This window comes from Monodon monoceros, unplaced genomic scaffold (assembly GCF_005190385.1).
Source record: "Monodon monoceros isolate NGI ecotype Baffin Bay Population unplaced genomic scaffold, NGI_Narwhal_1 Super_Scaffold_4, whole genome shotgun sequence".
NCBI lineage: Eukaryota > Metazoa > Chordata > Mammalia > Artiodactyla > Monodontidae > Monodon > Monodon monoceros.
Window position 1 is genome coordinate 22647012 of NW_021703781.1, and position 23980 is coordinate 22670991.

The window sequence follows — 23980 nt, forward strand, 5'->3', positions numbered from 1 at the left end:
GGAACTCACCAAAAAAGATACCCCACATCCAAAGACAAGGGAGAAGCCTCAATGTGACAGTAGGAGGGGCGCAATCACAAGAAACTCAAATCCCATAACCCCTGGGTGGGTGACTCACAAACTGGAGAGTACTTATACCACAGAAGTCCACCCACTGGAGTGAAGGTTCTGAGCCCCATGTCAGGCTTCCCAACCAGGGGGTCCAGCAACGGGAGGAGGAATTCCTAGAGTATCAGACTTTGAAGGCTAGTGGGATTTGATTGCAGGACACTGACAGGGCTAGGGGAAACAGAGACTCCACTCTTGGAGGGCACACACAAAGTAGTGTGCACATCAGGACCCAGGGGAAGGAGCAGTGACCCCATAGGAGACTGAACTAGACCTACCTGCTAGCGTTGAAGGGTCTCCTGCAGAGGCGGCGGGTGGCTGTGGCTCACTGCAGGGACAAGGACACTGGCAGCAGAAGTTCTGGGAAGTACTCCTTGGCATGAGCCCTCCCAGAGTCTGCCATTAGCCCCACCAAAGAGCGGGGTAGGCTCCAGTGCTGGGTTGCCTCAGGTCAGACAACCAAAAGGGAGGGAACCCAGCCCCATCCATCAGCAGACAAGCGGATTAAAGTTTTACTGAGCTCTGCCCACCAGAGCAACACCCAGCTCTACCCCCCACCAGTCTCTCCATCGGGAAGGTTGCACAAGCCTATTAGATAGCCTCATCCACCAGAGGGCAGACAGCAGAAGCAAGAAGAACTACAATTCTGAAGCCTGTGGAATGAAAACCACATTCACAGAAAGATAAACAAGATGAAAAGGCAGAGGACTATGTACTAGATGAAGGAACAAGATAAAACCCCAAAGTGGAAATAGGCAATCTTCCAGAAAAAGAATTCAGAATAATGATAGTGAAGATGATCCAGGACCTTGGAAAAAGAATGGAGGGAAAGATCGAGAAGATGCAAGAAATGTTTAAAGACCTAGAAGAATTAAAAAACAAACACCTAAAAGAGTTAAAGAACAAAAAAACAGAGATGAATGATACAATAACTGAAATGAATATACTAGAAAGAATCTACAGCAGAATAACTTAGGCAGAAGAATGGATAAGTGACGTGGAAGACAGAATGGTGAAATTCACTGCCATGGGACAGAATAAAGAAAAAAGAATGGAAAGAAATGAAGACAGCCTAAGAGACCTCTGGGACAACGTCAAACGCACCAACATTTGCATTATAGGCATCCCAGAAGAAGAAGAGAGAAAGGACCTAAGAAATTATTTGAAGAGATTATAGTCAAAAACTTCCCTAACATGGGAAAGGAAACAGCCACTCAAGTCCAGGAAGTGCAGAGAGTCCCAGGCAGGATAAACCCAAGGAGAAACACACCAAGACAGAAAGTAATCAAATTGACAAAAATTAAAGACAAAGAAAAATTATTAAAAGCAACAAGGGAAAAACGACCAGTAACATATAAGGGAACTCCCATAAGGTTAACAGCTGATTGATTTCTCATCAGAAACTCTACAAGCCAGAAGGGAGTGGCACGATATATTTAAAGTGATGAATGGGAAGAACCTACAACCAAGATTACTCTACCTGGCAAGGATCTCACTCAGATTCGACAGAGAAATCAAAAGCTTTACAGATAAGCAAAAGCTAAGAGAATTCAGCACCACCAAACCAATTCTACAACAAATGCAAAAGGAACTTCTCTAAGTGGGAAACACAAGAGAAGAAAAGAACCTACAAAAACAAACCCAAAACAAATAAGAAAATGGTCATAGGAACATACATATTGATAATTACCTTAAATGTGAATGGATTAAATGCTCCAACCAAAAGACACAGGCTTGCTGAATGGATACAAAAACAAGACCCAGGGCTTCCCTGGTGGCACAGTGGTTGAGAGTCTGTCTGCCAATGCAGGGGACACAGGTTTGAGCCCTAGTCTGGGAAGATCCCACATGCCACGGATCAACTAGGCCCGTGAGCCACAACTACTGAGCCTGCGCGTCTGGAACCTGTGCTCCGCAACAAGAGAGGCCGCAATAGTGAGAGGCCCGCGCACTGCGATGAAGAGTGGCCCCTACTTGCCGCAACTAGACAAAGCCCTTGCACAGAAACGAAGACCCAACACAGCCAAAAATAAATAATGAATGAATTAATTAAAAAAAAACAAAAACAAAAAAACACAAGACCCATATATATGCTGTCTACAAGAGACCCACTTCAGACCTAGGGACACATACCGACTGAAACTGGGGGATGGAAAAAGATATTCCATGCAAATGGAAATCAAAAGAAAGCTGGAGTAGCAATAATCATATCAGATAAAATAGACTTTAAAGAATGTTATGAGAGACAAGGAAGGACACTATATAACGATCAAGGGATCAAGCCAAGAAGATATAACAATTATAAATATATATGCAACTAACATAGGAACACCTCAATACATAAGGCAAATGCTAACAGCTATAAAAGAGAAAATCAACAGTAACACAATAATAGTGGGGGACTTTAACACCTCACTTACACCAATGGATAGATCATCCAGAAAGAAAAGCAATAAGGAAACACAAGCTTTAAATGACACAATAGACCAGACAGATTTAATTGATATTCATAGGACATTCCATCCAAAAACAGCAGATTACACTTTCGTCTCAAGTGCACATGGAACATTCTCCAGGATAGGTCACATCTTGGGTCACACATCAAGCCTTGGTAAATGTAAGAAAACTGAAATCATATCAAGCACCTTTTACAACCACAATGCTATGAGATTAGAAATCAGTTACAGGGAAAAAAACGTAAAAAACACAAACACATGGAGGCTAAACAATATGTTACTAAATAACGAAGAGATCACTGAAGAAATCAAAGAGGAAATCAAAAAATACCTAGAGACAAATGACAATGAAAATACGACAATCCAAAACCTATGGGATGCAGCAAAAGCAGTTCTAAGAGTGAAGTTTATATCAATACAATCCTACCTCAAGAAGTAAGAAAAACCTCAAACAATCTAACCTTACACCTAAAGGAACTAGAAAAAGAAGAACAAACAAAACCCAAAGTTAGGAGAAGGAAAGAAATCATAAACATTAGAGCAGAAATAAATGAAACAGAAACAAAGAAAACAATAGCAAAGATCAATAAAACTAAATGCTGGTTCTTTGAGAAGATAAACAAAATTGATAAACCTTTAGCAAGACTCATCAAGAAAAAGAAGGAGAGGACTCAATAAAATTAGAAATGAAAAAGGAGACGTTACAATGAACACCGCAGAAATACAAAGCATCCTAAGAGACTACTACAAGCAACTCTATGCCACTAAAATGGACGAAGTGAAAGAAATGGACAAATTCTTAGAAAGGTATAACCTTCCAAGACTGAATCAGGAAGAAATAGAAAATATGAACAGACCAATCTCAAGCAATGAAATTGAAACTGTGATTAAAAATCTTCCAACAAACAAAAGTCCAGGACCAGATGGCTTCACAGGTGAATTTTATCAAACATTTAGAGAAGAGCTAACACCCATCCTTCTCAAACTCTTCCAAAAAATTGCAGAGGGAGGAACACTCCCAAACACATTCTACGAGGCCACCATCACCCTGATACCAAAACAAGACAGAGATACTACAAAAAAAGAAAATTACAGACCAATATCACTGATGAATATAGATGCAAAAATCCTCAACAAAATACTAGCAAACAGAATCCAACAACACATTAAAAGGATCATACACCATGATCAAGTGGGATTTATCCCAGGGATGCAAGGATTCTTCAATATACGCAAATCAATCAATGTGATACACCATATTAGCAAATTGAAGAATAAAAATTATATGATCATCTCAATAGATGCAGAAATAGCTTTCGATAAAATTCAATACCCATTTATGATAAAAACTCTCCAGAAAGTGGGCAGAGAGGGAACCTACCTCAACATAATAAAGGCCATATACGACAAAATCACAGCAAACATCATTCTCAATGGTAAAAGACTGAAAGCATTTCCCCTAAGATCAGGAAAAAGACAAGGCTGTCCACTCTCGCCACTATTATTCAACATAGTTTTGGAAGTCCTAGCCACAGCAATCAGAGAAGAAAAAGAAATAAAAGGAATACAAGGTGGAAAAGAAGAAGTAAAGCTGTCACTGTTTGCAGATGACATGATACTATACATAGAGAATTCTAAAGATGCCACCAGAAAACTACTAGAGCTAACCAATGAATTTGTAAAGTTGCAGGATACAAAATTAATGCACAGAAATCTCTTGCATTCCTATACACTAACAATGAAAGATCAGAAAGAGAAATTAAGGAAACAATCCCATTCACCATTGCAACAAAAAGAATAAAATAACTAGGAATAAACCTACCTAAGGAGGTAAAAGGCCTGTACTCAGAAAACTATAAGACACTGTTGAAAGAAATCAAAGATGACACAAACAGATGGAGAGATATACCATGTTCTTGGATTGGAAGAATCAATATTGTGAAAATGACTATACTACCCAAAGCAATCTACAGATTCAATGCAATCCCTGTCAAATTACCAGTGGCATTTTTTACGGAACTAGAACAAAAATCTTAAAATTTGTATGGAGACACAAAGGACCCCGAATAGCCAAAGCACTCTTGAGGGGAAAAAAACAGAGCTGAAGGAATCAGACTCCTTCACTTCAGACTACAGGGCTATAGTAATCAAGACAATATGGTACTGGCAGAAAAACAGAAATATAGATCAATGGAACAGGATAGAAAGCCCAGTGATAAACCCAGCACCTATGGTCAACTAATCTATGACAAAGGAGGCAATGATACACAATGGAGAAAAGACAGTCTCTTCAATAAGTGGTGCTGGGAAAACTGGACAGCTACCTGTAAAAGAATGAAATTAGAACACTCCCTAACACCATACACAAAAATAAACTCAAAATGGATTAGAGACCTAAATGTAAGCCCAGACACTATAAAACTCTTAGAGGAAAACATAGGAAGAACACTCTTTAACATAAATCACAGCAAGATCTTTTTTGATCCACCTTCTAAAGTAATGGAAATAAAAGCCAAAATAAACAAATGGGACCTAATGACACTTCAAAGCTTTTGCACAGCAAAGGCAACTATAAATAGGACAAAAAGACAACCCTCAGATTGGGGAAAATATTTTCAAACGAATCAATGGACAAAGGATTAATCTCCAAAATTTATAAGCAGCTCATGCAGCTCAATAACAAAAAAACAAACAACCCAATCCAAAAATGGGCAGAAGACCTAAATAGACACCTTTCCAAAGAAGACATACAGATGGCCAAGAAGCACATGAAAAGCTGCTCAACATCACTAATTATTAGAGAAATGCAAATCAAAACTACAATGAGGTATCACCTCCACTGGTTAGAATGGGCATCATCAGAAAATCTACAAGCAACAAATGCTGGAGAGGGTGTGGAGAAAAGGGAACCCTCTTGCACTGTTGGTGAGAATGTAAATTGATATAGCCACTATGGAGAACAGTATGGAGGTTCCTTAAAATACTAAAAATAGAATTACCATATGGCCCAGAAATCCCATTACTGGGCATATAACCCAGAAAAAACCATAATTCAAAAAGACACATGCACCCCAATGTTCATTGCAGCACTACTTACTATAGCGAGGTCACGAAAGCAACCTAAATGCCCATCGACAGACAAATAGATAAAAAAGATTTGGTACATATATACAATGGAATATTACACAGCCATGAAAAGGAACGAAAGTGGGTCATTTGTAGAGACATGGATGGACCTATGGACTGTCATACAGAGTGAAGGAAGTCAGAAAGAGAAAAACAAAATCATATATTAATGTATATATATGGAATCTAGAAAAGTGGTACAGATGAACTGGTTTGCAAGGCAGAAATAGAGACACAGATGTAGAGAACAAACGTATGGACACCAAGGGGGGAAAGTGGCAGGGGTGGTGGTGGTGGTGGGATGAATTGGGAGATTGGGATTGACATATATACACTAATAGATAAAATAGATAACTAATAAGAAACTGCTGTATAAAAAATAAAATAAAATAAAATAAAATGCAATATGAGATCCTTGATTAAATCCTGGAGATATGAAAAAAGAAATAAAGGGAAAAACAGAAATATTCACACATCATGCTTGGAGATTTTTTTTTTTTTGCGGTATGCGGGCCTCTCACTGTTGTGGCCTCTCCCATCACAGAGCACAGGCTCTGTACGCGCAGGCTCAGCGGCCATGGCTCATGGGCCTAGCCGCTCTGCGGCATCTTCCTGGACCAGGGCATGAACCCGTGTCCCCTGCATTGGCAGGCAGACTCTCAACCACTGCGCCACCAGGGAGGCCCCATACTTGGAGATTTTCACATTCCATTCTCACTAACTGATAGGACAACTAGCCAAAAATTCAGTAAGGACATGCAAGATCTGAACACTATCAACCACCCTGACCTGACATTTTTATAACACTATATTCAAAAGTATAGAACGCACATTCTTTTCAAATGTATATGAAACATTTATCAAAAAACTGACCATAGGCTGGGCCATAAAACAAGTCTCAATCCATTTTAATGAATTGAAATTTTATGGAGTGTGTTGTCTGACCACAATGGAATTAAATTAGAAATTAAAAACAAGAGTGTCTCTAGAAAAAACAAAATATTTGGAAACTAAAAAACATATCTTTAAATAACATGAGTCACCAAAGATCATGAGGAAAATCAGAAAATATTTCAAACAGAATGATGGTGAAAATACAACATATCAAAATATAGATAAAGTGATGTTTAGAACAAAATATATAGCCTCAAAAGCTTATCTTAGGTCTTCCCTGGTGGTGCAGTGGTTAAGAATCCACCTGCCAATGCAGGGGACACAGGTTCGAGCCCTGGTTGGGGAAGATCCCACATGCTGCGGAGCAACTAAGCCCGTGTGCCACAACTACTGAGCCTGCACTCTAGAGCCCAAGAGCCACAACTACTGAAGCCTGTGCACCTAGAGCCCGTGCTCTGCAAGAAGAGAAGCCAACGCAATGGGAAGCCCACGCACTGCAACGAAGAGTAGCCCCTGCTCACCACAACTAGAGAAAGCTCACTTGCAGAAACAAAGACCCAACACAGACAAAAAAAAAAAAAAAAAGCTTATCTTAGAAAAGGTAGGTAAAGTTCCATGTTAAGAAGCTAAAAAAAGAAAAGTAATGTATACTGAAAATAAGTAGAAGGAAGGAAATAATAAAGATATGAGCAGAAATCAATGCAATACAAAAAACCAGAGAGAAAATTAACAAAGTCAAAAATTGGTCCTTTGAAAAACTTAACAAAATTGCTAACCCCCGAGGTAGATTAAATAAGAAAAAAAAAAAAAAAAGAGGGAGAGAGAGAAGACATAATTCATCAATGTTAGGAGTAAAAGGTAAGATTTCATATTTTATAGAATCCATAGATATTAAAAGGATAATGATGGAATATTATGAACAGCTTTATGTCAATGAATTAAATAACAGACAAAATGGTCAAATTCCTAAAAAAAAGAAAACGTATTAAAATTCACTCAAGATAAAACACAAACTCTGAATACCTATGTATTTATTTTAAAAATTAAATTATTAAAATGTTCCCACAAAGAAAACTGCAGGCCCAGATAGTTTCATTGGTGTATTCTATCAAACAATTCAAAATGAAAGAACAGTGATCTTTCACAGACTCTTACTGAAAATAAAGAAGAAAAAATTCCCCAACTCATTTTATAAGGACAGTATACTCTGATTACAACATCTGAAAAGACATTACAGAAAAGAAAATTACAGACCAATATTCCTCAGTATTTTACAAAATGCTAGAAATAAATTTAGCAATATACAAAAAGACTAATACATCATTACTAAGTTGGGTTCATTTCAGGACAATAAAGGATAATCAATGCAACTACCATATTAAGAAAATAAAGGAGAAAAGCCATATAATAATTCCTATGTATATATATAGAAAAAGTTTTGTCAAAATTCAATATTGATGACAAAAACTTTTTTTTAAATTAGGAAAAGAAAGGAATTTCCTTAATCTGATAATGGGCATCTATGAACAGTCTAATCTAATATCCAACTTAATGGTGAAATACTGAATGCTTTCCCCCTAAAATCAGGAAGAGGCCAAGGATACCCACTCTCAGCACTTGTATTCAACACTGTATTGGTGGTTGAAGCAAGTGCAATAAGGCAAGAAAAAATGGCATAAATATAAAAAAGAAGAGGTGAAACTCTCTTTGCAGATGACATGATTGCTTACATATAAAAACCTAAGGAATCTGCAAAATACCTAGAAGAATGAGCAAATTTAGCAAGACTACAGAATACAAGATCAATATACAAAAATCAATTGTATTTTATAACAGCAAACAACTGGAAAATGAAATAAAAATTCAATTTTTAATAGCATTAAAACCATAAAATACTTGGGCATAAATTTTTAAAAATATGTTTAAGAAAAAAAAATATGTGTAAGACCTGTGTATTTAAAACTACAAACCACTGATGATAGAAATAAAATAAGACCTAAAAAAATGGAGAGAGATAATATGTTCATGAACTGGAGGACTCTATCACTAAGATGTCAATTCTCCACAGATTAATCTATTTATTCAATGCTATTGTAATCACAATCCTACCTCCTTTTTCTTTTTTTTTTACATCTTTATTGGAGTATAATTGCTTTACAATGGTGTCTTAGTTTCTGCTCTATAACAAAGTGAATCAGTTATACATATACATATGTTCCCATATCTCTTCCCTCTTGCGTCTCCCTCCCTCTCACCCTCCCTATCCCACCCCTCCAGGCGGTCACAAAGCACCGAACTGATCTCCCTTCCCACATTTCTCTAATGATTAGTGATGTTGAGCATTCTTTCATGTGTTTGTTGGCAGTCTGTATATCTTCTTTGGAGAAATGTCTATACTACAAAGCTACAGTAATCAAGACAGTATAGTACTGGCACAAAAACAGAAAGATAGATCAATGGAACAGGATAGAAAGACCAGAGATATACCCACGCACATATGGTCACCTTATCTTTGATAAAAGAGGCAGGAATGTACAGTGGAGAAAGGACAGCCTCTTCAATAAGTGGTGCTGGGAAAACTGGACAGGTACATGTAAAAGTATGAGATTAGATCACTCCCTAACACCATGTACAAAAATAAGCTCAAAATGGATTAAAGACCTAAATCTAAGGCTAGAAACTATCAAACTCTTAGAGGAAAACATAGGCAGAACACTCTATGACATAAATCACAGCAAGATCCTTTTTGACCCACCTCCTAGAGAAATGGAAATAAAAACAAAAATAAACAAATGGGACCTAATGAAACTTCAAAGCTTTTGCACAGCAAAGGAAACCATAAACAAGACCAAAAGACAACCCTCAGAATGGGAGAAAATATTTGCAAATGAAGCAACTGACAAAGGATTAATCTCCAAAATTTATAAGCAGCTCATGCAGCTCAATAACAAAAAAACAAACAACCCAATCCAAAAATGGGCAGAAGACCTAAATAGACATTTCTCCAAAGAAGATATACAGACTGCCAACAAACACATGAAAGAATGCTCAACATCATTAATCATTAGAGAAATGCAAATCAAAACTACAATGAGATATCATCTCACACCAGTCAGAATGGCCATCATCAAAAAATCTAGAAACAATAAATGCTGGAGAGGGTGTGGAGAAAAGGGAACACTCTTGCACTGCTGGTGGGAATGTGAATTGGTGCAGCCACTATGGAGAACAGTATGGTTGGAGGTTCCTTAAAAAACTACAAATAGAACTACCATATGACCCAGCAATCCCACTACTGGGCATATACCCTGAGAAAACCAAAAGTCTTGTACCAAAATGTTCATTGCAGCTCTATTTACAATAGCCAGGAGATGGAAACAACCTAAGTGTCCATCATCGGATGAATGGATAAAGAAGATGTGGCACATATATACAATGGAATATTACTCAGCCATAAAAAGAAACGAAATTGAGCTATTTGTAATGAGGTGGATAGACCTAGAGTCTGTCATACAGAGTGAAGTAAGTCAGAAAGAGAGAGACAAATACCGTATGCTAACACATATATATGGAATTTAAGGGGAAAACATGTCATGAAGAACTAGGGGTAAGACAGGAATAAAGACACAGACCTACTAGAGAATGGACTTGAGGATATGGGGAGGGGGAAGGGTAAGCTGTGACAAAGCGAGAGAGAGGCATGGACATATATACACTACCAAACGTTAGGTAGATAGCTAGTGGGAAGCAGCCGCATAGCACAGGGAGATCAACTCGGTGCTTTGTGACCACCTAGAGGGGTGGGGTAGGGAGGGTGGGAGGGAGGGAGACGCAAGAGGGAAGAGATATGGGAACATATGTATATGTATAACTGATTCATTTTGTTATAAAGCAGAAACTAACACACCATTGTAAAGCAATTATACTCCAATAAAGATGTAAAAAAAATTGGATAATAATAACACTTAACTTTCAGTATTATTAGAATTAAAAGAAATTGTTAAGCACTGAAAAAAAAAAGAATGGGAGAAAATATTTGCAAATGAAGCAACTGACAAAGGATTAATCTCCAAAATTTATAAGCCGCTCATTCAGCTCAATATCAAAAAAAGAAACAACCCAATCCAAAGATGGGCAGAAGACCTAAATAGACACTTCTCCAAAGAAGATATACAGACTGCCAACAAACACATGAAAGGATGCTCAACATCACTAATCATTAGAGAAATGCAAATCAAAACCACAATGAGGTATCACCTCACACCAGTCAGAATGGCCATCGTCAAAAAATCTACAAACAATAAATGCTGGAGAGGGTGTGGAGAAAAGGGAACCCTCTTGCACTGTTGGTGGGAATGTTAACTGATACAGCCACTATGGAGAACAGTATGAAGGTTCCTTAAAAAACTAAAAATAGAACTACCATGCGACTCAGCAATCCCACACTGGGCATATACCCTGAGAAAACCACAATTCAAAAAGAGTCATGTACCACAATGTTCATTGCAGCTCTATTTACAATAGCCAGGAGATGGAAACAACCTAAGTGTCCATCAACAGATGAGTGGATAAAGAAGATGTGGCACATATATACAATGGAATATTACTCAGCCATAAAAAGAAACGAAATTGAGTTATTTGTAGTGAGGTGAATGGAACTAGAGTCTGTCATACAGAGTGAAGTAAGTCAGAAAGAGAAAAACAAATACTGTATGCTAACACATATATATGGAATTTAAGAAAAAAAAAGATTCTGAAGAACCTAGGGGCGGGACAGGAATAAAGACGCAGACATAGACAAAGGACTTGAGGACACGGGGAGGGGGAAGGGTAAGGTGGGACGAAGTGAGAGAGTGGCATGGACATATATACACTACCAAATGTAAAATAGATAGCTAGTGGAAAGCAGTCACATAGCACTGGGAGATCAGCTCGGTGCTTTGTGACCACCTAGAGGGGTGGGATAGGGAGGGTGGGAGAGAGACGCAAGAGGGAGGAGATATGGGGATATATGTATAGCTAATTCACTTTGTTATAAGGCAGAAACTAACACACCATTGTAAAGCAATTATACTCCAATAAAGATGTAAAAAAAAAAGACCCCATTAAGAAAATGAATAGGCAAGCCACAGATTAGGAAGCTGTTCACAAAATATATATCTGATATAGGACTTAGAATATATCAAGAAATTCCACAATTCAATAAGACAAGCAAACTTATAAAAATGGGTAAGAGATCTGAACAGACACTTCACCAAAGAAGATATCTGAATGATGAGAACACAAAAAGTTGCTCAATAGCAGAGGTCATCAGGGAAGTACAAATGAATAACACAATGAGGGGACTTCCCTGGTGGTCCAGTGGTTAAGAATCTGCCTTCCAATGCAGGGGACATGGGTTTGATCCCTGGTTGGGGAGCTAAGATCCCATACGCCACAGTGCAACTAAGCCCACGCGCTGCAACTACTGAGCATGCAAGCCACAACTAGAGAGCCTGAGTGCTGCAACTCCAGAGCTCACGTGCTCTGGAGCCCTCGTGCCACAACTACAGAGCCCACGCACTCTGGAGCCTGTGCGCCACAACCAGAGAGTCTTCGTGCTGCAAATACTGAGCCTGGGTGCCACAACTAGAGAGAGAAGGCCGCACACCTCAATGAAGAGCCCGCGTGCCGCAACAAAAGTTCCTGCATGCCACAACGAAGATCCCACGTGCTGCAACAAAGACCGAACGCAGCCAAAAATAAAACAAAAAAATAAATATTAAAAAAACCCAAACAAACATGAGATACCTTTATATACATTCCAGAATCACAAAAATTAAAAAAGACTGATACCACCAACTGTTGACAAGAATGTGGAACCACTTGAACCGCTGTACATTTTTAGCGGGAGTATAAAAAAGATGCACTATGAAAAAGGGTCTGAAAGTTTTTTTTATAAACGAAATACCTTTCTCTGGACACAGCAATTTACTCCTAGGTATTTATCCAAGAAAAATGAAAATACATGTCCTCAAAGAGACTAACATAAGAATGTTCATAGTGGCTTGATTCAAGATAGCCAATAACTAGAAACAGCCAAGGTGTCCAACAGAAGAGTGGATAAACAAATTGTGGTGTATTCATACAATGGATTACTATTCATAAAAAAGGAACAAACTATTGTACATGCAACAACATGGGTGGATCTCAAGCACATGCTGAGAGAAACTTTAGAAAGAGTGTACATTGTATAATTCCATTTGTGTGAAGTTCTAGAACAGACAAAATTAATCTATGGTGGAAAAATACACAGAATTCAGATTGCCTCATGATAACTGGGGGCAGAAATTGACTGTGAAAGGGCACAAGGGAACTGTAAAAATCTACTGAACTTCAATTAATATTCATGCTGAAGTATTCGGGAGTGAAGTACTTATGTCTCTAACTTAACTTTGAATGCGTCAAAAATTAAGAGAGATTGATAATCAGAAGGATGAATATATGCATAGGTATGCTATCAGGGAAATATAGCAAAATATTCATTGAGGTGGATATATGGATGTTCTCTGAATAATTATTTCAACTGTTATGTATGTTTGAAATTTTTCATAATAAAATGTTGGGGAAAAAACTGTTTTCAATTCCTCTGCTCTCTCACATTGACTGTACAAACTGGAACTGAATTTGTATGAAGTAAGCCAATAGGGGGTGCTATTTTCAGAATCATGATTTTATCTTTTAAAGAAAAGATAAAGAAAAGAAAAACACAAAAACTTTTAAAGAAAAACACAAAAACTTTAACATGAAAAACAAACCAAACCATTCCTTCTCAACAAAGAATGAATTAAAATGAACAGCAACTTTAGCTTAACATTATATATGTCATAACTCTGGCTCTAAAGAGAGAATTTCTGAATTTCATTCACTGTGCCTCAGCTTAGATGCCTGTTTCCAAGACTAATCATTTAAAGATGGGAATCTGCCTTGACTATATAGCCTTTAGCACAAGACAATATATTTGCTGAATTTGGCCTCCCAGGGTGAAATGCAAGGCTCATACAGTGTCAACAAAACAAATCAAAAAACAATGTCAAGAAAAATTCACATATTACTGTTAAGGACGGGTAGTCACCTAATAGATTACAGATTCAGTGTTTATAGTGTCAAGAAAAAAATTTTGGGTTTCATTACCTTTATCAAGAGATGCCCCAGCCATATGGTAAAAGCTCAATGCAGTGTCTACATCATTAATGTTCTTTAAGAAAGTAAAGAAGTTCTCCACTTCCTGAAATGTCAGACCCTGAAAGAAGAAAGACAGTTAAGTAAGGCAGGAACCTGTACAAAAAGCAGCATAAAAATGCAGAAAACTAGGCAGTTATTCATGCCTATAAATCAGAAATTTATGCTATGTCTAGAACAGAGACTCAACAAATTAGTCAAGGAATGTCAAATTTGTACACAACAGGGGAACAAAACTCTGGTATTTTACCCTGAGAAATGCACGTTGGCTAATTGCTTTCCCCTCATATGTAAAATCTGACATGAAGCTGTTTAAAGTTATGGCTGGATATCTTTAAAGAAAATATTTCTAACTATACTCTCCAATTAGCCACAATATCTGTTGTGACACTTCCTAAATGAGCTGTAGCCACTTGATCTGTTATACATCGTAACAAGTAAGACCCATCAGGACTTTCATTTTAATAATCTACTCATAGGCCAGTCAAGCTTTTTGAGGCTTAAGCTAATTGAAGAACCACCAAAGCCAGTAATATACATGGGAACTGTTTCAGCATTTAGCAGAACCCAAGCAACTGGGAAAGTTGTTCATTATCTCAATTTAAAAGCTACTAATGAAGCAATTTGCCATGTAACTTTAATCTGATGAAAGTCTGTGAATGAGGAAATTCTTTTCAAAAGCTGGTCAAAGATTTGCTGATCTTTGATGCTACTTTCTATGATGGCTCAAGAGAGTAGTTGGATAAACAGGGATTAGAGGGAGGAATATTTGTCCTATATGCCTGTTTCCCATTTCTCACACATCATACTGTGATGGAAATGAATACAATCTCTAAGAAATGAGTAACACTGGGGAGACACTGAGGTTAACGCCTTCTAATGAAGCATCAGGTCCTTTTATGGACTGCAGATGTTGACGGGCTTCTACTCAGTACTGATCCTCTTCCGATCTCCATTTCCCCAAACTACAGAGCCCAGGAATCCACATAGGTAACTCAGTAAAAAGGAAACCTTAATATAGACAATCTATAGCACATTCCTGGTACTCTCCAAACTGGCCAATGGTATCTTTCTCATTTCATCAATCAAACTAAAAGCTAAAATACTGTGTGTATGATTATGTCACATGATCGTTTTAGTTTTTCTCCTTAGAACCATAGAACTTAAAATTTTTTTAATTGTGGAATATGATGACCATATAGAAAGGCGCATAAAACAAACTGTTGTAAAATGAACACCCATAAGATCTCGATTCAGGTCAAGAAACAGACAATTATCAGCATCCCAGAAATCTCCCTCTCTTCCCCAACGTGACTCTTCCCAGTTATGAGCCTCTTCTCCTCCCAGTGATAACTACTGTGACTTTTAGAATATTCATTTCCTTGCTTTTCATAAAAAATAGTTTTACTATCTATTTATGCATCCTTAGACATATGTTTAAGGAGTTTATGTCTGTTTAATTTTATAAATGGAACCATGCAATATGTATTCTATTATATATGGATTCTCTCTTTAAGATTTTTCAATGTTTTTGTGTATATCTGTAGTTCATGCATTTTTATTGCTGTAAGTATTCCATCGTGTGACTATACTATTTGGGCTATTTCTAGTTTTTGGCAATTACGAACGGTTGTCCATCTGTATTTAAGCATTCATTCAAACATTTATGGAGCAACTACTATATACCAAGCTCCATAACTTCTGGCAGTGAAAAACGCCTATATTAAATAATTCTGCCCCAACTTGAGGTCATTCTCTTAAGGTCATTCTCAGAGGTAGGGTTCATTCCTTGTACAAATGCCATAGTATGCTATCTAATGTAAGCACTAGGCTAGAAACAACATTATAAGAGGGAAGAATTCCACTGGATCAGAAGCACAGGTTTTGCAATATCACCTGCTTGTGGATGGATACACTAATACCATCTTCTCTTCCTCTCCATCTAAAGATGTGCAGAGGTGGGAACAACCCAAGTGTCCATTGATATATGAATGGATAAACAGAATGTGGTGTATACATATAATGGAATAGTATTCAGCCTTTAAAAGGAAAGACATTCTGATACATGCTACAACAAGGATGAACCTTGAAGACATTATGCCAAGGGAAATAATCCAGCCACAGAAGGACAAATGCTGTATGATTCCACTTATACGAGGTACCTAGAACAGTTAAATTCATAGAGACAGAGAGTAGAATGGTGGTTTCTAGGGGTGGGCGGCAGGGGATAATGGGGAATTATTGTTTAATGGGTATGGAGTTTCAGTTTGGGAAGATGAAAAAAGTTCTGGGGATGAATGGTGGTGGTGTTCTTTGCACAGCAGTGTATACTTACTGCTACTAAACCATTTAAAAATGGTTAAAATGGTAAATTTTGTTATGTATATTTTACCACAATTTAAAAAAAGATACACTAAAGCTTTTCTACTTCTTTTTATTAGGGTGTGAATTTCCACAGGCGAGGTAAGGATAGGGGTCTGAGTTTATGAAAGGGTTTTTAAGGCTAAAAGGTTGACATAAAATTCCTAAAACAGAAAGGGCATGGTAAAGGAATTGCATCCCACTCTGATAAACAACCTCTGATGTATGTTAGTTAATTTATTGTGAAACATCAAATGCTCAAGACCACAGTGCTTATGTTGAGAATTATTTGAGAACAGAGAGAAGAATCTGAACTGAGTGGTTATTCATTTGATGATTTAGAAAAACAGTGGAATACAACTCATACTATGCCATTATTAAATAAAAATGTGTAACATTTTGCCTTTTATTTCATAGATATAATAAAAAATATTTATCGAGCACTATGCCGGGAACAGTGAGGAAAATAAAATTACATTGGACATGGGCCTCCTTAAAGAAAAGATGATGCCATTCACGAAATTCTTATTTCTTGGTAATTACCTTAGTAAAAAATCCAGAGGTCTATTAGAATAAAGCTAGAATAAGACTATAGCATGAGGTTCGTGGATAGAAAGTGCAAAGATAGTCTTTTTGCAAGTTGAGTTGCTCAGACTTAGAAGGCTACAGTTTAAGCACAATCTATTGTCAGGTGACTTGAACTGCAGACATAGTAGTGAAAAGGAAATATCCTTCTCTGAGGCTTGGCATTAAAGGGATTTTTTTTTTTTTTTTGACATACTATGATGAAGTGGAAGAAGCAGGAGTTATTTTATTCTGTGACTAACTGTTCAACAAACCAGTTATCTATCTATCTTTGGAAAGAAGAACATATTTAAGACTGGGCTCTAAATAACTAAAAAAAGAAGATAAAATTAACAGTACTTTGACAATAGAAGTACTTCTTTATGTTGTTTAAAAATGAATTTAACATTAGAGAAGTTGTTAAGCAAATAAGAATTGCCTTTCAAAACTAAAAGCAACTGATAAAATGTTTAGGAGAAAACAGAAAATCTTCATGACCTTGGGTAAGGCAAAGTGTTTTTAGATATGACACCAAATGCACAATCCATAAAAGAAAAAAAATTGATAAATTAGATTTCATCAAGATTAAAAACTTTTGTGCTTCAAAATACTGAGAAAATAGACAAATCACAGACTGGGAGAAAATATTTAAAAATCATATATCTGATAAAGGATTTGTATCCAGAATTATATAAAGAACTCTTACAACTCAATGAGATCATAATAATAACCCAATTTAAAAAATGATTTGAATAGACATCTTCCAAACAAGATATATGAATGGCTAGTAAGTACATGAAACAATGCTCCGGATCATCATTCATTAGGGAAATGCAAATTAAAATCACAATGAGATACCACTACATACTTATTATTGGGTTGGCCAAAAAGTGCCTTCGGTTTTCAAGTAAAAATAAAAGACACATTTTTCATTTTCACCACAAACTTTATTGCACAACATATTCACCATTTTGTTCCACTACCTTCTGCCATTTTTCAGGCAACTTCATAATTCCATCTGCCCCAAACTTTTTTTTTTTGGTTTGCATTCAGTCTTCATTGCTGCGCGCGGGCTTTCTCTAGTTGCGGCGAGTGGGGGCTACTCTTCGTTGCGGTGCACGGGCTTCTCATTGCAGTGGCTTCTCTTGTTGCGGAGCACAGGCTCTAGATGCGTGGGCTTCAGTAGTTGCAGCACACTGGCTCAAGAGCGCATGGGCTTCATTTTGGCATGCGGGCTCAGTAGTTGTGGCTCGCGGGCTCTAGAGCGCAGGCTCAATAGCTGTGGAGCACAGGCTTAGTTGCTCTGTGTCATGTGGGATCTTCCCAGACCAGGGATCGAACCCGTGTCCCCTCATTGGCAGGGGGATTCTTAACCACTGCACCACCAAGGAAGTCCCTTCCCAAAACTTTTTATCTTTTTGAGCAAAGAACTGTTCCAGGTGCCTTTTATAGTCTTCCACGGAATTGAAATTTTTTCCATTAAGATCTGAATAAATGGAAATCCGAAGGTGCAATGTCTGGTGAATACAGCAGATGAACTGGAACTTCCCAGCCAAACTGTAACAGTTTTTGCCTGGTCATCAAAGGAACATGTCGTCTTGAGTTATCCTGATGGAAGATTATGTGCTTTCTGTTGACTAATTCTGGATGCTTTTCATCGAGTGCTGCTTTCAGTTGTTCTAATTGGGAGCAGCACTTGTTGTAATTAATCGTTTGCTTTTCCGGAAGAAGCTCATAATAGAGGACTCCCTTCTAATCCCACCATATATACACATCACCTTCTTTGGATGAAGACCGGCCTTTGGTGTGGTTGGTGGTGGTTCATTTAGCTTACCCCATGATCTCTTCCGTTCCACATTATTGTACAGTATCCACTTTTTTTTTTCTTTTCTTTTTTGCGGTACGCGGGCCTCTCACTGTTGTGGCCTATCCTGTTGCGGAGCACAGGCTCCAGACGCACAGGCTCAGTGGCCATGGCTCACGGGCCCAGCCGCTCCGCGGCATGTGGGATCTTCCCGGACCGGGGCACGAACCCTTGTCCCTTGCATCGGCAGGCGGACTCTCAACCACTGCACCACCAGGGAAGCCCTATAGTATCCACTTTTCATCGCCCATCACAATTTGTTTTAAAACAGAATGTTTTTGTTATGTTTAAGTAGAGAATCACACGTGGAAATACGGTCAAGGTTTTTTTCGCTGAACTTTATGGAACCCAAACATCAAAGTGATTAACATAACAAGCTAGTGCAAATGACTACATTATTATATGAATGCATTTATATGAAATTTCCAGAAAAGGCAAATCTATAGAGACAGAGGAAGATTTATGGTCGTGTGAGGCTACGGCAGAAATGGGGATTGACTGCAAACTAGCATGAGGGATCTTTTTGGGGTGACTGAGATCTTCTAAAACTAGATTGCAATGATGATTGCCTAACTCTATAAATTTACTAAAAATAATTGATGGGTAAGTTGGTGAATTGTACACTTAAAATAATTTATATATACTTTATGATATACAGATTATACCTCAATAAAACTTAAAAAATAAAAAGCAGTTATAGTAGAATGAGAAGAGGGGGAAGGAAAATTTGGCTTCCTCTGGAGTCAGCTCTAAAGCCAGATATCTAGTGCTGACAGGCCATAGGTAGTACAAACACATTGTAACGATGATTCCTTGCCTTGTCTTTTAATTGGTCATAGCAAATACATCTGCCAAGAATCAATCTAATTGCCTGAGCTCTCTCTGTGGCCCATTAAAAAAATAAGTCTCCTTCCTTCTTCCTTCTATGCTATGTTTCTCACCAATCTAATCGCTCATCTGCTCCATTTTCTGCTTAGTTTTTAAAAACATTTAAATTATTTTTACACCAGGTAATATATGGATATGGTACAAAATGTTACACAGTACCAAGTAATTCTTCCTTTCCCTTGTCATCCAGTCTCCCTCCCTACATGTGGTCACTGTCACCAATTTCTTGGGTACCTTTTCAGAGATGTTTCTGTACTTGTCTTGCTCCAATAAAGCATTCCCCCATTGCAAAGCGCAGACTTTTCTTCAACTGGTTGGTGTCTGGCAGCAGGGGGAAATTACACCATTTCCATTACTTACATTTCTATAAGAACCTAATAGTCCTGAAACATCACTTTCTTCATATGTTCATTCCTCCTGCTGACAAAATATCAGTGACATCCACTGTCAACTGGAAAGACCGCAAACTTCTTAGCCTAGTATACAAGGTCCTCTACAATCTGATTCTATAATTTACCTTTCTAGCTATCTCACTAAGAACCTATAGGTTAGAGTATAGCAACACTGTTTTTCTTCTTTCCTCTAAACCTTTCTGCTTATTCAAATCATGGAGAATAAACAGTGACAATAAACAGGTTCATTAGTAGGAAGATTATGGATTCTGGAATGAGACAGTCCTGGCTTTGAATCCTAGTGCCACCTCTTAAGACACTGTGTGATCTCAGACAAATAACTAAGGCTCAGAAAAAGTATTTTTCATCTCAAAAATGGGGATTCTATCCACCAAGCAGGATGTGATAATTAGGGAGAAGATAAGTAAAATGCCTAGTACATAAAAAGTACTCAGTAAATAGTAGGGCAAAGTCCTTAGTAAGCTGGCAGGCTCATTATTACAGAGCCAGCGGCAGTGAATTTACTCAGTTATGCTCTGAAATACACTCTCTTCTCTGGTATGTGTAGGGCCTTGAGGGATAGGAAATAGGGAAAAGGTTGAGGTATATGAAACTAATTGTGTGTGGGGAAAACCAAAAATAAAACAGGGGAAAAATCCATAAAATTAAATCTCTTAATAGTAATTCACAGTTTAGTACTCCTTTGGGGGAAGTAAAGGTTTCAAAGCTAATCAGTAAAACAAAGCAAATTAGTAGAGTTCTAATCTTTTTTTAGTTTAAGGGTCACACCTCGGGTGCTATACATAGTGGCTTTGGTGGGCACCCAATAATTGGAGTTAGAGTTTTTCAAGGGCTCTGCTAGCAATGTTTCTAGAATCTGATATCCTCTGAAGACCACAATGTGGTTCACCTCTCAAATATCTGTGAGAATATGTGAACAGGGGAGCCCACATGAATATTATCCACAGAAAACATGAAAAGTTAATAATCTAATAGTTTTATTAAAATTGTTTTTTTAAGTACTAACTCTACTTAATGGCTAGCAGCAAGATTAATAAGTAATGCTATACACAAAGGCTGTTGAGGATAGGGCTGTAAGAGGAATCACATAGCAAAAGCAAATACCTTCATAACCTCTGTCAAAATCCTACTCTGCCTTTCAGGCAAAGTTCAAATTGTACTTCCTCCGAGGTACAAGAGTTCTTACTTAGTCTCTTCAGCTGGTTCTAATCTTTCTCATTGGTGCTCCCAAAAGATCTCATTATCTTTATTAGGGTACTTAATATACATTCATCAATGCATTTGACAAACATTTGCCTATGAAACATCGTATAGAGGATGGCAAAGATGAGTAAGACAGTGCTCTCAAGAGGCTCAAGGTTGAGTGAGTTGTCTTGTGCCATAATTGTTTATTATCTGTCTGCCTCCACTTGAGGGCAGAGACTTGGTTTTGCTCATTCCTGTATTCCCAATATTTAGAAGAGTGCCTGGCACATGGTGGATGCTCAATAAATACTGAATATGAAATTATATAGTTCTTTGCATACATCTATTTTTTACTAAACTATTACAGATAGGTGATGGTTTTATCTTTTATCTTTCTCACAGCACCTGGCTTTGTGTCTTGAACATAGCAATGTCTGCCACTGAACTGTAATTTTCAAAATTCATCCTTGAGTGGATTTGCTAAATTAAAGTTTGCAGTTTCTGCACTCTTTTTTTTTTTTTTTTTTTTTTTTTGCTTTACGCAGGCCTCTCACTGCCGTGGCCTCTCCTGTTGCGGAGCACAGGCTCCGGACGCGCAGGCTCAGCGGCCATGGCTCACGGGCCCAGCCGCTCCACGGCATGTGGGATCTTCCTGGACCAGGGCACGAACCCGTGTCCCCTGCATCGGCAGGCAGACTCCCAACCACTGTGCCACCAGGGAAGCCCAGTTTCTGCACTCTTAACCATAGAGAATGACCACTGTGAATTATACTTATGAAGTCTCAGAAAACTCTGTCTTTCTTTTAATGAGGAGAAGAAGGTAATTTGGAGGATGGAAAGTAAAAGTTAAAGTTGAGTCAGATTTGACCTAGAAGAAAAAGTCACAGAAAAAAAAGATACTGAGGGGAATGGGGACAATCTGATAGAGGATAGGGACTAAACTTTAAAACAAAGCAAAAACAAAACATGTTTCTCATAAAGCAAAAAAAGAAAGAAAGAGAAGAAAAATCTGTCTTTGTTAAGTAAGAAACATGGCAGTTACTCAGAGCATGAATAGAGTAATTTTTCCAGGCATGGCAGGTTCCCCAGTTCTTCCAGCTATTACTCAGGAACAAAACTAGAGATGCTGATAGAGCAGGCCTTTCCAGAGCAGTGGCTCGCAAGCCTAACTGCACATTAGAATCACCTGGGGAGACTTTTAAGAACTACTGATGCCTGGACTCACCCACTGAGCTTCTGATGTAGTTACTTTGAAGAGGGTCCCAGCACCACTTTTGTGAAAAATTCACCAAGCGAGCCTACTGGGAGACCAGGTCTAAAGCACCGCTTAGAAGAGTATGGTTAGGAGAAATAGAATTTTGCTAGAGAAGGGACAAGATCTGTAATAGGAAGCCCTGGATTTTATTAGTCCAGACTCTGGGTGGATCATTAATTTCTCTTTCTCTCTGTCTCTATATTTTCAAAGGCGAAATGAGATCTAACAAAGCTGTTAGAAACACAAAAAAGAAAAATGGCTGTGAAGCACTGCATAGTCATAAAGTAATACACAAATATTTATTTAATGCCACCACTAGGACCTTCAATCTTTTAGATCTGGTTTCATATTTTGTACAGAACCCCACACAGAAAATGATTAACGTGTGCCAAATGAAAACACATTTTCATGTTAACAAATCCAAAGTGGAACAAAAGAAGCAATTAGGAAGCAGACAGTGATCCCCCTATAACGGGAAATGGTCCCAGAGAGATGGGCTGGTAACCTTAGGAGCAAAGGCCCGTCATCAACTCTCATTTTAGTTAACTGCTGTATTCACAAGCTATTTAATCAACACGAGAGTACAATCAATCTCAATCTCCCTGCTAAGGCAGGCTAGAAATTCTGGGCCAGAAATAATTTAGCACCCCAGATTTTCATCATCTGACAAAATCTGTCCTTTCATTTCAGGGCTCTTTTGCAAGGTCTTCAGGTCTTATATTAACTCCTGCCAAAGCTAAAATACTTTATTCCTTTAAGGGAGATGTCTCCAACACCCAATTTATTGCTTTTAAATATAAATTCACAACAAAACATGAATTAGCCTATCATGATAGATAATTATTTTAAGGTCAAATCAATGCCTGGACTAAACTTTAAAAATAGGTCTGGTCAAAAGAAAGGAGTGTTCCCTATAAAATCCACCTGTATTTGCAATTAATTTTCCGAATTACAATTTCCAACAGATATGAGCTGGGTACTAGGTAGTGTAGGAGTTCTCTCTGGGAGAAAAGCATTGTCCTCTGTCACTTTCTGTTAATGACTCTTCCTCCATAGCCAAGGGAACACCTTGGGCTGGACTGAACTCAGAGAAGCTGACACTTTTTCTCAGAATCCAGCCTGTTCTCAGTTGCAGTCCACAGCCTGTTCAGAGGTCCGTTTAGCTTTTCAACATCCAAGACAAGGAGGAAAAAGTCCAGCTGATAAGAATTGTTTTCCACCAACTTGGGTCGATGCTATTCATGCAAGATTTCATGCACGAAGACTAATAACTAAGAAAACTGAGACAAGCACTAGCAATCCTATTTCTTATTTTCAGTTACTGAGTCTTTAAAGCTTAGAGTCTGCATCTAGGATAAAGCTCTTCAATTCATGAGGCCAGGAATGTTAAGTGATTTGTCTAATGTCCACAGAAATCTCTGAGGCAGGACTTGAACTCATCTTCTAGCTCCATGTCTACCACACCACACTACCTTGGCAATCCCTCATGGAACATGTTTAGTGCCAGGTCAGTTTCCCAATCATGGCCAAATGGTAACTGTTGTCAGGTGGAAAGGGTATTGAATTGAGAATGAGATCTGGGCTCTAGCCCTTGCATTGGTGTGTGTGTGTGTGTGTGTGTGTGTGTGTGTGTGTGTGTGTGTGT

General features: G+C 38.0%; 1 protein-coding gene across 2 annotated transcripts in view; it reads right to left on the reverse strand.

The window, feature by feature from the left end:
- Window positions 1-23980, reverse strand: part of MICU1 (mitochondrial calcium uptake 1) — a 230222-nt gene that overhangs the window by 22966 nt on the left and 183276 nt on the right. For both annotated transcript variants that reach the window (XM_029245049.1, XM_029245050.1), the window contains one exon: window positions 13758-13866. In XM_029245049.1, coding sequence (XP_029100882.1) covers window positions 13758-13866 — 109 coding nt within the window. The remainder of the gene's footprint in view (window positions 1-13757; window positions 13867-23980) is intronic.